The sequence below is a fragment of the Epithele typhae genome, assembly GCF_022376455.1.
Source record: "Epithele typhae strain CBS 203.58 chromosome Unknown BXZ73scaffold_28, whole genome shotgun sequence".
NCBI lineage: Eukaryota > Fungi > Basidiomycota > Agaricomycetes > Polyporales > Epitheliaceae > Epithele > Epithele typhae.
The window spans coordinates 103,724-116,114 of record NW_025954219.1 but is presented as its reverse complement, the minus strand read 5'-3'; the positions used below and the strand labels follow the sequence as shown (position 1 = coordinate 116,114).

The 12,391-nt window shown below is 59.6% G+C and overlaps 3 protein-coding genes across 3 annotated transcripts; 2 read left to right on the top strand and 1 right to left on the bottom strand.

Moving 5' to 3' along the window:
- Nucleotides 1-1,003: 1,003 nt before the first annotated feature.
- On the bottom strand, nucleotides 1,004-1,174 carry BXZ73DRAFT_15598 (uncharacterized protein; the record flags this gene model as incomplete). Its single annotated transcript, XM_048017515.1, has 1 exon — nucleotides 1,004-1,174. A coding segment is annotated over one exon (171 nt), but the record flags the coding sequence as incomplete, so codon positions are not given.
- Nucleotides 1,175-3,589: 2,415 nt separating this feature from the next.
- On the top strand, nucleotides 3,590-4,820 carry BXZ73DRAFT_77991 (uncharacterized protein; the record flags this gene model as incomplete). Its single annotated transcript, XM_048022773.1, has 5 exons — nucleotides 3,590-3,687; nucleotides 3,713-3,916; nucleotides 3,937-4,015; nucleotides 4,076-4,266; nucleotides 4,298-4,820. 5 exons carry the CDS (start codon nucleotides 3,590-3,592, stop codon nucleotides 4,818-4,820), a joined length of 1,095 nt encoding a protein of 364 aa, XP_047877282.1.
- An 817-nt stretch (nucleotides 4,821-5,637) lies between these two features.
- Nucleotides 5,638-11,999, top strand: BXZ73DRAFT_77990 (uncharacterized protein; the record flags this gene model as incomplete). The annotated part of the gene is made up of 23 exons (XM_048022772.1): nucleotides 5,638-5,712; nucleotides 5,928-5,996; nucleotides 6,047-6,206; nucleotides 6,348-6,921; nucleotides 6,992-7,028; nucleotides 7,521-7,557; nucleotides 7,588-7,592; nucleotides 7,635-7,732; nucleotides 7,762-7,909; nucleotides 8,003-8,221; nucleotides 8,244-8,395; nucleotides 9,193-9,384; nucleotides 9,591-9,678; nucleotides 9,863-9,898; nucleotides 9,949-10,057; nucleotides 10,104-10,151; nucleotides 10,369-10,650; nucleotides 10,702-11,006; nucleotides 11,147-11,227; nucleotides 11,290-11,475; nucleotides 11,505-11,627; nucleotides 11,770-11,795; nucleotides 11,912-11,999. 23 exons carry the CDS (start codon nucleotides 5,638-5,640, stop codon nucleotides 11,997-11,999), a joined length of 3,138 nt encoding a protein of 1,045 aa, XP_047877281.1.
- Nucleotides 12,000-12,391: the final 392 nt, after the last annotated feature.

Genomic DNA, 12,391 nt, shown 5'->3' with positions numbered 1-12,391 from the left:
GAACGGCGAGAACATGGATTGCGGAAACCTGTGCACGCTCTGCATTGTGAATGTGCTGTATAGCGTCGCCGGCTGCAAACATGAGCCCCATGGACCTGCGGCCGCAGAGGCGGAAACGGGTCAGGTACTGTTGGTGCTCGGGCACGATGAAATGGCAATGAATAGCGGAGTGCGAGACGCACATGCCAACATACGAGGCCGACCGTGTGAGCATCGCAAAGGTCGTTAAAAGAGGACGCACGGCGAGGAGCCCCAAGAGCGCGTAGCCGACGGAATCCTGTCCTCAGGAGTGTCGTGACTTGGTGCTGGACGTCCAGGATCGGCACGCTGGTCGGACGAAACATGCGGTCAGCACGGGTTTCTGCCTGCTGCGGTTAGCCGCTGAGGATGGGGACGTACCGTTCTCGAGGTGTTCTCGCCGGAGCCCGGGTTTTGCCATGTGATAGTCTGCTACAGGTTGACTGGGAGGGCGGGAGAGGTGGTCAGAACGAGCGAGGGTGACCTGTAGGCTGGACGAAACAGACCGTGCCAACCGAGAGCCAGAGCGAGCTGGCAGACGCACACAACCACGGGGAGGCGGGAGACGATGCCATAATAGACAGACAGCCACGGCTGGGCAGTCATATATCTGATGAAAAGAAGCGGGCAGGCGCGACTGGGTCAGCGTCGGTGCCTATAAGGAGATTGAGAAAGGAGGCGAGGGAGAGACTTGCTTGTGTGGAGGAAAGAGCCGCGACGGTTCCAGCAGGACGGGATCGGCAGCGCTGGGTCCAGCGGGCGGAGCTGGAGGCGTCGGAGTCTGAAGAGCCGGTGGTCCTTCGTCGCGGTGGGTCCACCGCGAGCTGTCGGCGCGGATGGGGGGCGACAACTGCGATGGATGTACCCCTAATGTCCTGAGCGTGATGAGGGCGTTGAACAATATGCCGCCGTCGCGGCGCCTCGCTCGAGGTTGGTGCGTGTCCGTCCGATGCCCTGCGAGACATATTGCAGCCTTGATCGACCCGGGAATGGGGATGACGTCGGGACCTTGCAGGAGTAGCCACACAAGCGCGACTTGACCCGCGGTCGTGTCGTGCGCGCGCCTGATCTGTGTGATGCCGTCGGTGAGAGCGAAATGGTTGGGAAGAGTAGTGCGGGATGGGTGCCGGAAGTCGTCTGAGCTGCACTGTTCGAAGACACTCCGAGCGCGTGCGCATTGGAGGGTCGAGCTCGGCCTCGGGAGTGGGAAGATTGGTGTGGTTCCTGGGCGCGCGTGGGCAAGAAATGCGCGTTCAGCACAGCCGCGCACGGCGCAGGGGTGGAGGATGGAGCTCGAGCGACGAGGGGTGTATATGTGTACGTACTTGTGGTCTCAGGTAGACTGCTTCAGCTTGCGGCACTTCATGACATTTGTGAATAGCTTGAAATTTACATCCTGTTCGTTGAAGCGATATCAGAATGGTGAGGAGGAGGCAGTACTTGCCAGCGTGAGCAGGCAAGGCCCATGACCAGATTCTGAATCTCACGCGGGGCGCTGGCAGGCCCATCACGTGACGCGCGTCGCCAGGCCCCCTTTGCCGAGGCCCGAACATATCTCCCGAGTCCTCCTCCTCTCGTCTCGCTCCCCCAGGCGCTCCCCTCCTATGCCCTTTGTCCTCTGCCCTCCTTACCAAGACTGGATGGATTTCATGCGAACGCCTGCCTATCCAACGTCAATGCTGCTCCAAGCCGTCCATCCTCGGAGTTAAGTCAAGTCATCCAAGCAAGTTGCTAGCCACGGCCAGGATTCGTTCGTCCAGAGCAACCCGAGGATACCATCGTGTCTGTGCTGCCAGGAAACGCACCCCATATCGTCTTCGCTCTGTTGGCCCCAGAAGACCTCTTTGTGTGCAACTTGCAGGTGAGTCTGTCGAACTTGGTCACTGTTTGGTGCTCAAGATAGTTCGACACCACTCAGCTGTGCCGCGTACCGTTGGTCCTCGTGGAGGTAGACGTCCACTACCGGTACAGGATTGGGTTCGCCGCCGGTATGGTTGACGGCCTCCTAGATGGCCGGGTGGTGACGATGGGTTCGCCGCTCTCCGCCGTGCACAAGGAATGGGCCAAGTCCACGCTGTCGCTGCTTCAATCCCGTCCCCTCAGTAAATGAAGACCCCGTTTCCACGTTCTCACCTCCGGGCCCGCCACCCTCCCCACATGCGCCCTTCCGGTCGAACCCCGCGCTCGCGCTCATCGCCGTCAGCTTCGCGCTCTACAAGCCCGCCGAGCTCCTGAACCCAGTCCTCCTCGTCCCCAGGGCGACCTTCCGCGCCCGGATCGACTCCACCCACACCGCCTGTGCCTCGTATTCGCCGGGGGCGGATCCCGCAAGTCGTCCTCTGGCACGAGTGGGGCCCAACGGTCGGGCTCATGCTTGCGCCGATGAAGGCCATCTTAGGCACCCCGTACGGCACACGTCTCCCCATCCTCCTCTACGACCACCGCGATCGCCCCGCGAGCCTCACGGCCGTCGTGCGTACACTTCTCCGATGCTGCCACGTCCAACTCCTCCCTCTACCCCCCTTCCGCACTACGCGAACACGGCTGCAAAAAGCTCCAGACCATGCTCGACTGAAACCCCGCCCCACTGGACTGAAGCCCCGCCCCACCTGCCCAGCAGCAGCTACACTCACAACGGAGCCCCGAGCCGGAGCGCGGGCGGGGGGGTCTGCTGTCTGCGCGTGCGCGGTTCCTCCAAAGCGCGAGCAGGAGTCGTGAAATGTGACTCGACGCCTTCCCCGGGTTCCGACGCCGACGAGCTGAACGGGCCCCGTATCGGCGGCAGCAAGTGCGACGACCCCGAGAGCGAGCCCCGCCGGCGGCGCTATCGACGGGCTATCGTGTGCAATCCGCGCACCACGGCGCACACTGGGATTCGCGATCGCGTCTGAGCTCCCTCGCTCTGATATACGCCCCAGCCGCCTAGGGTCCGTCGCTCGTTCCCTCCTTCATTTATTGTCGTTGCGCCGTTGGACGCCTTGCGCCTCTCCCGCCACTTGCTTACGTTGTCTGGCATCCAAATCGCGCTTCCTCACGCTCTCCCCCGCGAATGAACACAACCCTGGATCACACAAAGCAGCTCTCACGGGCCAACTACAGGTCCCCCCGCTCGCAGCACTATCTACTTTCCCCTACCTTTCCTCCCCACCCGCCCCAAGTCGCTATCCCGACCCCCCTGTCCCCCGCACGCAGAGTCTCTCGAGCTGCCCCACCCTTCCACAAAACTGAGGAGACGAAGCTCCAACCCCGGGCATACGGACTACCACGCAGCATCAGCAGGGACCATGAGCTCAAAATCAAGGCCTTTCGCAGTCTCGGGGCGCGTGCCTATGGACCCCGTATAGCTCGCGTGCAGGCTGGGATCAACTATTCGCTCGACTTCCCGATTGACATTGACGTGCACATGTCCCCCGCACGACGGTAGACGGATACGCTGAGAACCAGCCGGTCTACTTCCCGCCCACCTTCCCGCTCACCGCGACGCTTGCGAACCGCCCTATCCTCGACGCAACTCGCTCTTCCACTCGCTCCCCTCGGCCACTACCTCACCGCCGCGTGTGACAAGCTCGAGATGTGGCTGAAGGGAAACGGGCTCGTCTTCCGGGCGCGCCCGCCCGACAGCCGCGTCACGACGATCCTCGTCACGCTCCCCATCAAGTTCCGCGACAGGTCACCGCTCGTGCGCGGCATGGAGGGGCGCAAGGAGAGGCTTTACGGGCGCGGATCTCGAGTGGACCGCGCTCATCGCTGGTTGCGAGTACGAGGTGCAGCCAGTTCGTACGGTCACGCGCATGACGCTCGTCTACGTCGTCCACATTAAGGGCTTCGCCACCGCAGGGTTCCAGCCCGACCTGCTCATCACACCGAGCGACCAGTTCTTGGATATGCGCTCTCCTCGGTGCTCAACACGTAGCGCAGACGCAAGATCGCATTTTACGACACTGCCGACTACGGCGTTAACCCGGGAGAGGTCGTCGCGGAGTCGTTGGTGCCTAGCGTGAGTACTCTCTAGCCTGAGCGTGCCAAGAAGTAACGGGTACTGACGGAAAACGTGTAGCTCAAGGGCGGCGACTCGATGCTGTTACCAGCTCTGAAGATTTGCAAGCTCGTACCGGAGCTGCGCTGGACCGTGGGCGGGTATATCTGGCCCGTGGACCAGACGGTGGAGATGACGCACGAGAACGCGGAGCTGGCATCCGCCACCGAGTCCGCCTCTACGCCCACCTCCACGTCGACCACCGCTTCCTGGTCCGCCGCCGACCGTCCTCGCTCCACCAAGGTTACATCTGCCGCTGCCGCTGCCCGCGCCTGTCCTCGTCGTCCGCGCGCGACTCGCTCGAGCCGCCCCGGACGAAACTACGAGCCCTCCTCATGCCAGGCCCCCGTGCCTGATGGCCTCGAGGACGTCCACGCCGCGCCCTCGCTTCGACCCACCACCACCGCTTGTCACACGGGATCTCCTTCCGGAGCTCGTTGAGCCGCCGCAGCGCCGGGCGGATGCACACGCTCGTCGGCCCCCACAGCCGCTCGACGTCGTCCTCCCATGCGAGCTCCGCTGCGAGCTATGGGGGTGGGGTTGGCATGCTCAGCCTCTCCCCGCGTTCGCGCGCGTTGTCGAACCCGATCAACCCCGGGCGGCAGGAGCGGAGCGCGAGGAGGCGGAGCAACGGGACCGCGCGTGCGAGCGCTGGGGGAGCGCGAGCAGCGCGTCGACGCGGCAGACCTCGGCCTCGCGCAGGGCGTCGACCCCGGCCATGCTCGCTGCTATGGGCCCGGGAACGCGGGCAGGAAGTCCAGGATGAGGTGGCCGAGCGACGAGGATTGCAGCGCGGCGAGGAGCGGCTCCTGCGTGGGCGCGCGACGCGGAGAGGACGCGTCAGCGGAGATCTGAGGAAGCAGCACTGGGTGGACGCCCCAGGTTTCATTCAGCAACGGCGACTACGACTACGTGCCGCCGCCTCCCTCCGCCCCGTCGTGTCCCAGCGCCGCGCCCCCATCCACGTCGACGTCCGGTGCGCCCTTCGTCCCCCTCATCCCGCACGGCGTCTGAAAGCCCCACCAAGCGCAACCACGAGGTTGTCGAGCCCCAGACGAGGAAGGCGAGGACGACGAGACGGACGGCGACTATGTCCCCCACGCCGAGCCCCACGCTAGGAGGAGCACTTCGACCCCGTTGGGGTTGCGAGCATCGCGCGGCAGGGCGCGTCGTGGGGTGCAGATGCGCCGCGCGCAGGACTGGTGCTGCAGGAGGGGCTCGTGGACGAGATCGCGCGCATCGACGCCGCGATACACGGGCGGGCAGCAGGTGGGCGCCGAAGGATCTGGGTGCTGTAACAAAGCAGCTTACTTGTGAATAAACTATCTACCATCCTAATTATTGTCCTGCGCGAAGTGCTTCAGGCAGAGAGTTTGGAACGTGCTATGTATTGAATGCGGCGAGAGGAAAGGAGAGAGCACGCGACGCACAATGAGCCGCAGCTTCTGCACGTTGGTTCTAGGACCCGGCCCGGATTCCCGTGTTGGCACGTTGGTGTACACGCGCATTGCGCGAGCCACAAATGCCAGAGCTTCATGAATGCGCATGACGGATATGCAGGTGTCGCTTTCGTTCCATCTACAATGTCGGCTGTTCTTCCGCGGCGCCAAAGAACGTTGATGCTAGATGACGGACCTGTGAATGCAGGCACTCGAGAGGTATGGACCGGTCTGACTTTGCGCGTCGACTCGTACTCACCTTCGAGGACCTCTCCTCCATATACCCTTTCGGCCAATCTCGCCCCACACCGTTTCATGTGCTGTCTCCACAGGTCTCATTGAATCGTAGAAGATTTTCTGTCCGACTAGATTTTGAAGCTCCTCGGCGGGTGTCATCACTTTGTCCACTTTGTCGCTTCTTTTGCTTATGATAGCATTTGAACAGCCCCGAAGACGAGGTGGTGGTGTTTGCCATTCCTGAAGCAGGGGTAGAAGAAAATTCTGTAAGAAAGTTGCAATGCATCATTCCGTCGTTGGTTGATATCCAGACTAGAACATCGAAAGTATGCAGCAAGGTTGCCTCCAGACCGGCCCTGTATCTCCCTCTCCCAGCTCTTCGCCACTCACACAACTGTCTGCTTGCACATGTCAAGTATATGAAAGCGCTATTCCTGAAATTGAGAGACTGACCGGCGGGAGAACGGCGAAACCTGGTGAGTCACGTTTATTTCGATCGAAATCGCCACCAATACCAGAGCCAGGTTTTGATTCGGATGCCTCGGTAGCCTTCGAGCCACGTTACGGTGAAAAGGGAGGGGTTATCGTTGATATCAGCCGGCGAACCCCATTCATAGACCTTCGAAGTGGACTGCGGCGACACGACGTTAAGCCAGTTGCAACCGACCCCTCGAGTGCAAAAAAGGAGGAAGAGGCTGACAAGAAGATTTCTGACTCGCCTACTCAAGCCGCGTCTACTTCTACCAAGGCTGAGCAGATACGCGCAGGCCAAAGGGTTACATTCGCCCCGTCACCTCCCACAGATACCACTCCCGCCGAGCCTCCCCCACCCGGCAAAATGCAAGAAGGCGTGGAAGCGACTATCGACTGGGAAGAACAGCGACAGGCAAAAGACATAATGGCGGGAGGGCAAACCGTCTGGTACACCACCTATGCGCCGACTGACGTTCAGTATCCCCCACAAGGCATCCCTGCGATGGTCGACGAACTTTACGTTCATTGCAACAGCGAGACGTCACGTCGGAGGTATTGGGTGATGGGTACGGACGGGATGTGGATGGGGCCCGTCCGAGCAGGCGACAAAAAACCCTCGGACCCGACCAGACGCCTGAACGTTCACAAGAACGGCACTCCAAGTTGGATCCTGAATAAATCCTGGACCGTTTCTAGAAGCCGCCGTCGCAACCTAAAGTGAGGATTGAGGTGAGCGACGATGTTCAGACATCTCGCGGTGACACCTTGGTAAAAATGTTGTTGGCAGGATTAGGCCTAATGCGAAGCACGTCGCCGATACCCAAGTATGATGCGTAGTGACTGGTGGAACCGGGGAAAGGGCTAAGAATGCCAGGACAGTTGGACAACAGGCGGAGACTTTTTGTACAGCCCACGGAGTATTTATCTCAAATGTGCTTCCAACGTCCGTGGGCGGGATGGGGTTGGGATGGGGAAGTTTGGATGAGTTCCAACGCCGAACGGCGAGTGCTGGGGGCTGCAGCGGCGGCGTGGGGCGCCGAGCGTTCGCCGGCGAAGCCTGATCTGAACCTAAACAGGTGGAGAGTCTAGAGGCAGAGGCTTCCGAAACCTGAGCGCTCAGCCCGCACGACGACGACATTGAAGATGTTCCCTCTCCCAAAGGCTCTGAATACAAGGGCTCCTATGATATTCGACACGCTGCCACCAGGTTCAGATAAGTCTCACATGCACATGTGAGCTTCCTCATTCGCCTAAATTATTATACCGTTACCGTACACGACTCTGCATTCGGTGGGCGAGAATACTTATCGATGAAGGGAAAGAACAACCCGAGCTTTACACTCTCCGACAAAGGTGCGTAGTACGGTCTGCGTCATTGATCAGTTCAGGTCCGTTAACTCCATTGTCTTCGTCGCGATCTGCGGGCTCAGTGTCCACAGAGCACACGCTCGACTACATCTCCATTGCTTGCGAAGACGGTGGATACGGGACTCGAGTCGTCGGGAGGTTGCGGACGCCATTACTACCGGTGCGTCTCTTCCGCTCGAATTTGTGCAGGTTCACCGTGCTCATGACAAGTATACTATCAGTGGCGGAGGGTTCGGTGGCTGCAGTGCTCGTTCATCTGTGGGAGCTGCGCGTACAATCTCGGTGGTGGATGGAGAAGTCTGGAAAGTCTATCAGACCCAATGGTTGCGACGCCTCCGTCAGTGACATTCCTCTCGTTATCCTTGCCATCATGGTCTAAGTATGCTACCCTCGCGCGCCCAGGTGATCGCACAATCTCGACGCCGCGCAGCTATCCGTTTTCTCCGGGTTTAATGGCTCGCAGGCTGCTGATTTCGGCCTTCCTTCAGAGTTCGAGGACGGACAGACGTGTCCGTCGTGGAGGACCCCGTCGTTCGTCATCCGCCTCAACTCCGACGCACCCGCTTCCCACCTCTACATGTCGACCAATACTTGGCGTGTCTCGTTGGTCAAGGCGACCACTTTGCACACGACTCTCGAGACCGACTACGTGCGTATGAAGTGTCGACAAGAGCCGGTGGAAGTATACTACTCAGGCTGTTGTCCGACCTTGCGCTGCACTCTATGCGCTTCGCATGACCCATCGGAACATCTTGGGCCCAAGACTCGAGGGCCACATGGACGGAGACGTGGGATGGGCCGGCGGGGCTGCGCTTGCTCTAAGGTTCGTACCGTTGACAAAGTTGACACGGTTAACCGTGCTAATCATGTTGTACTGGTCGAGTCCGTCGCGCGTCCGATCTTTAGGAGGTATCGGATTGACCCTTTTCGTGTCCACAGACACGCTCGCATCCGCAAGTCTTCTCCCTGCGCCAGGCCCTCGCTCTCGGTAGTCAGTTACTCTCCCGACATATATGGGACTTCAATGCGCCAGCCGAACTGCGCGCTGGATCTACGTATGGTGCTCATCGTTCTCCGAGTGAACCGGGGCCTCTTAATTCCTAGAACTTTACTCGCGCGCTTGGCATGTACATAGTGGTTCAGTAGGAATGCGAATCTACATAGACCTTACCAGAATTCCCTGCCGGTTCCGGACCGGCCTCGGACCGGATCCGTTCTCAACGCCGAGTTAGCGTGAACGGTGATGGGTCTGAGGCGCGCTTGCCCCTCGCAGAAGGCTGAGACACGCTCGCGATCGCTCCCTTCTCTCATCTCGTGCAACCCTTCCAACATCGAACCTCTGGGCGCACCCTCGATCTCCCGCGCAACGTCGTCTCCAGTGGCTAAGGACAGCCATGAAGCCACCTTCTCCTCACGCTCCCGCTTGAGCCGGATACTATGCGACGGTATGTATGCCCCCGATAGCATGTGCTTTTCCTCGTATTGACAAGACTGTTATGGCCACGGGTTTCTGGACTTGTCCTCTTTCTGACACTCGGCATGCACCAACAGGCTGATACGGTGGCATAACTGCCCATAACTTTTACCTCTGGTCGGGGGATACTCGGCGATCTCCTCCAGGTTCGGCGACGTGTGGCCTTGTGAACGCGACCTGGACGATGAACGGGCGATGGAGAGGATTAAGGCCGACAAGGACAACAGGGCGAGGAAGAAAAGCCACAGTGCGGTTTCGTGCACACTGGGGACCAAGGTTAAAACGGAGGACTTCGCCGAGACGGGGTTCTCGTCGACTGCCTTGTTGTCCCACGATAGGTGCGTGTTCCTCGCAGTTTCCGTGTCCTATTTGTTTACGTCCGGTGTTTGCTGCCCCAGGCACGGCACTCGAATTCGCTCTGTCGTCCCTGGCTTTTCCTACGGTACCCCCGCACCGATCCTTCACATTGGATGCATCGCCGGCAGGGGTATCACTTGCGAGCCCGATCTCTGCGAGGTTCGCTATTGGTGAGTTCGTGAACCAGCTTCCTCATCAGCGCGCACTCAAGAGTCCGCAACTCCTTACGGACCCGCCAGTACACTATCACGAGCGAGAGTGCTGACAGCGAGAAGGTGAGCGTCGCCGTCATGTTCGATGAAGCCATCATGCTACCTCTTCCCTTTCATAGCTCTCTTTTCGCGTTTTCATGCACGTCACCACGCTGGGTTCAAGGGTCGCGCTCTGCCACGGTGTTCGAGTCTGACGCTCCAGTCGTTGAAGACTCCGAAATAGTTGAAGTCGGCGGTGGGTCCGCAGTGGATGGTGCCGATGTTGGCAGAGCCGCATAGCAAGGTTCGTAGCACGGTTTTGGTCGCAGACTCGTGTTTTGAGTGCTCGAATAGCTCCCCAGTGCGCTCAGCCCGAAGACCGTCCGCCGCTCCTTGAGTTTCTCGGGAACTGAGGTCGGACAAGTCCTGCGGTTGGTCCCAGCTCGACTTTCCCCAGATGGAGGTGAGTTTACGGTTTCCCCTAGAAAATCTTCGAAGCTTATGCATAGCGAGGAGGGCCGTGAGACACTCCTTGAACCTCAGTGGTGAAGGTCCTGGTGCGCTCAGACTCGACGACGTCCCCTCGAACGGCTCCATACGTTCTTCTCCATCCCCAATCCAGACCCCAGTCTCCGCGCACGACCAGGCCTCATTGGGATCAAGTTTCCGACACCCGTCGCATTCCCTACTATCGGCGAGCTTTAGCGGCTCTTGAGCTATGCTCTCCTGCTCTCCCGCTGTCGCGTTCTAACTCCGCTCTTCCCACTGTCCCAGACATCAAGCGCGTCCCCATACGCGCACTGCCGCCGCTCGAAAGCGGCTTTCCACACGAGCGCGTTCCGATGAGTAAGGTGCACGCCCCTAGCAGCCTCGACCAAAGCAAGACTCCCTCCTCTCAGCGCAAGCCGGTCTCCTGCGTCTGCTTCCTCGTCGTCGGGGTCCCGTATCACAGCAAGTATCTCTCAAGTGTCGTCGATGAAGTCATGGATGATTTGGATGACATTGAGTTGTGGAAGAACGAGGACCTGGGGATCCCTGTTTTCCACACCGAGAACGGTACGGTCTTGCATCCGCTACAATGTGCAGATTCTGATGTGCTCTTTCAAGGTACCGACCTTCGCACCACGGAAGGCTCCCTGACTGGGGCTTTGTGCGACCAGATCTTCACCTTGCCCATCCACTGGTCTGCCGCGACCAACTTCCCGGACACGGCTACGCACACTGTCGACTTCGGCCTTGGCTGCATTTCCGGCATCGGTCCTCTGACCGCCCGTAACCTTGAGGGTCGTGGAGTATGGGTGATCGTCGCCGGAGACAAGGCCAAGGGCCCCCGCGGAGCTCTACGACTCTTGATCCGTCAAGACGGAGCATTGGTGGTCGAAGAAGTTCTCGCCTGCTCTTGTCAAGACCAGGTGTGTAATGCACGATGGCCTTGATCGATTGGCGTTGACAATTCTCGCAGCGATGGAACCATCCACCTCGACACCCCCTTCTCCCGTCTCCTCGGGAAGCCGCTGATCATGTCGCCGGTATGACTCCTACAACTGTGAAGGCAGGCTTCGTCGGTGCAGTGCTCGACCACATTGAGTCTGCCGGTGGTGGACACTACAATGCGGCCGCTCTTCGCAGCAAGGTCGCCGAACTCCATAGCAAGATTCCTGCAGGTGTCGGCATCACTCTCAGCCCGCTCTACAGTTCCAGTTCCCGCTTTGGCAAGAGATGCGCCGCGAGGGCTTGCCTACCGAGGGCTTCTACGTTGCCGCGGGCATCCCCAGCACCGAGAAGGCGGCGGAGATCATCACCACGCTGCGCGAGTCGGGCATCAAGCACGTCTCCTTTAAACCCGGCTCCGTCGGGAGGTTGCGGACGCCATTACTACCGGTGCGTCTCTTCCGCTCGAATTTGTGCAGGTTCACCGTGCTCATGACAAGTATACTATCAGTGGCGGAGGGTTCGGTGGCTGCAGTGCCCGTTCATCTGTGGGAGCTGCGCGCACAATCTCCACTTTGCACACGACTCTCGAGACCGACTACGTGCGTATGAAGCGTCGACAAGAGCCGGTGGAAGTATACTACTGTTGTCCGACCTTGCGCTGCACTCTATGCGCTTCGCATGACCCATCGGAACATCTTGGGCCCAAGACTCGAGGGCCACATGGACGGAGACGTGGGATAGGCCGGCGGGGCTGCGCTTGCTCTAAGGTTCGTACTGTTGACAAAGTTGACACGGTTAACCGTGCTAATCATGTTGTACTGGTCGAGTCCGTCGCGCGTCCGATCTTTAGGAGGTATCGGATTGACCCTTTTCGTGTCCACAGACAGTCTAGCCGGGCGAGCCGGCAGGCTCGGAAGCGCGACCACTCCGCTTCAACTTCTCGGTCTGAATCGGACACAGCCAATGGCTGAGGATATACGAGGTGAGTGCGTCGGCGCTCCCAGCTGTCACGCTTCCCCGGTGACTCATACTGGTATCAATGAACCTTGCTTTGTGGGACGTTGGGCCGCACCGTCCTGCCTGCGCGTCGCCCCAAGCCGACGAAGAACTAGCCTCTCCCAAAGCCCGCTTCTACCAAGCATGTGTTTTCATCCCCGACTCCAGCCCTGTCTCCAAGCCCCCGCGTTTCGTCATCAAGTCCTACAGCTTTCCACTATGCAAGAGGAATCGCGACCCGTCTTCAGACTCAGAAGACGACTTTCATGTTTCAGTGTCAAGGTCAGTCTCATCCCTTGTTCGAATTCGCTGTCGTCTGTTCAAGAAGCTGACCGCCTCCAAAGCTCGTTCTCCTCTCGTGACTCAC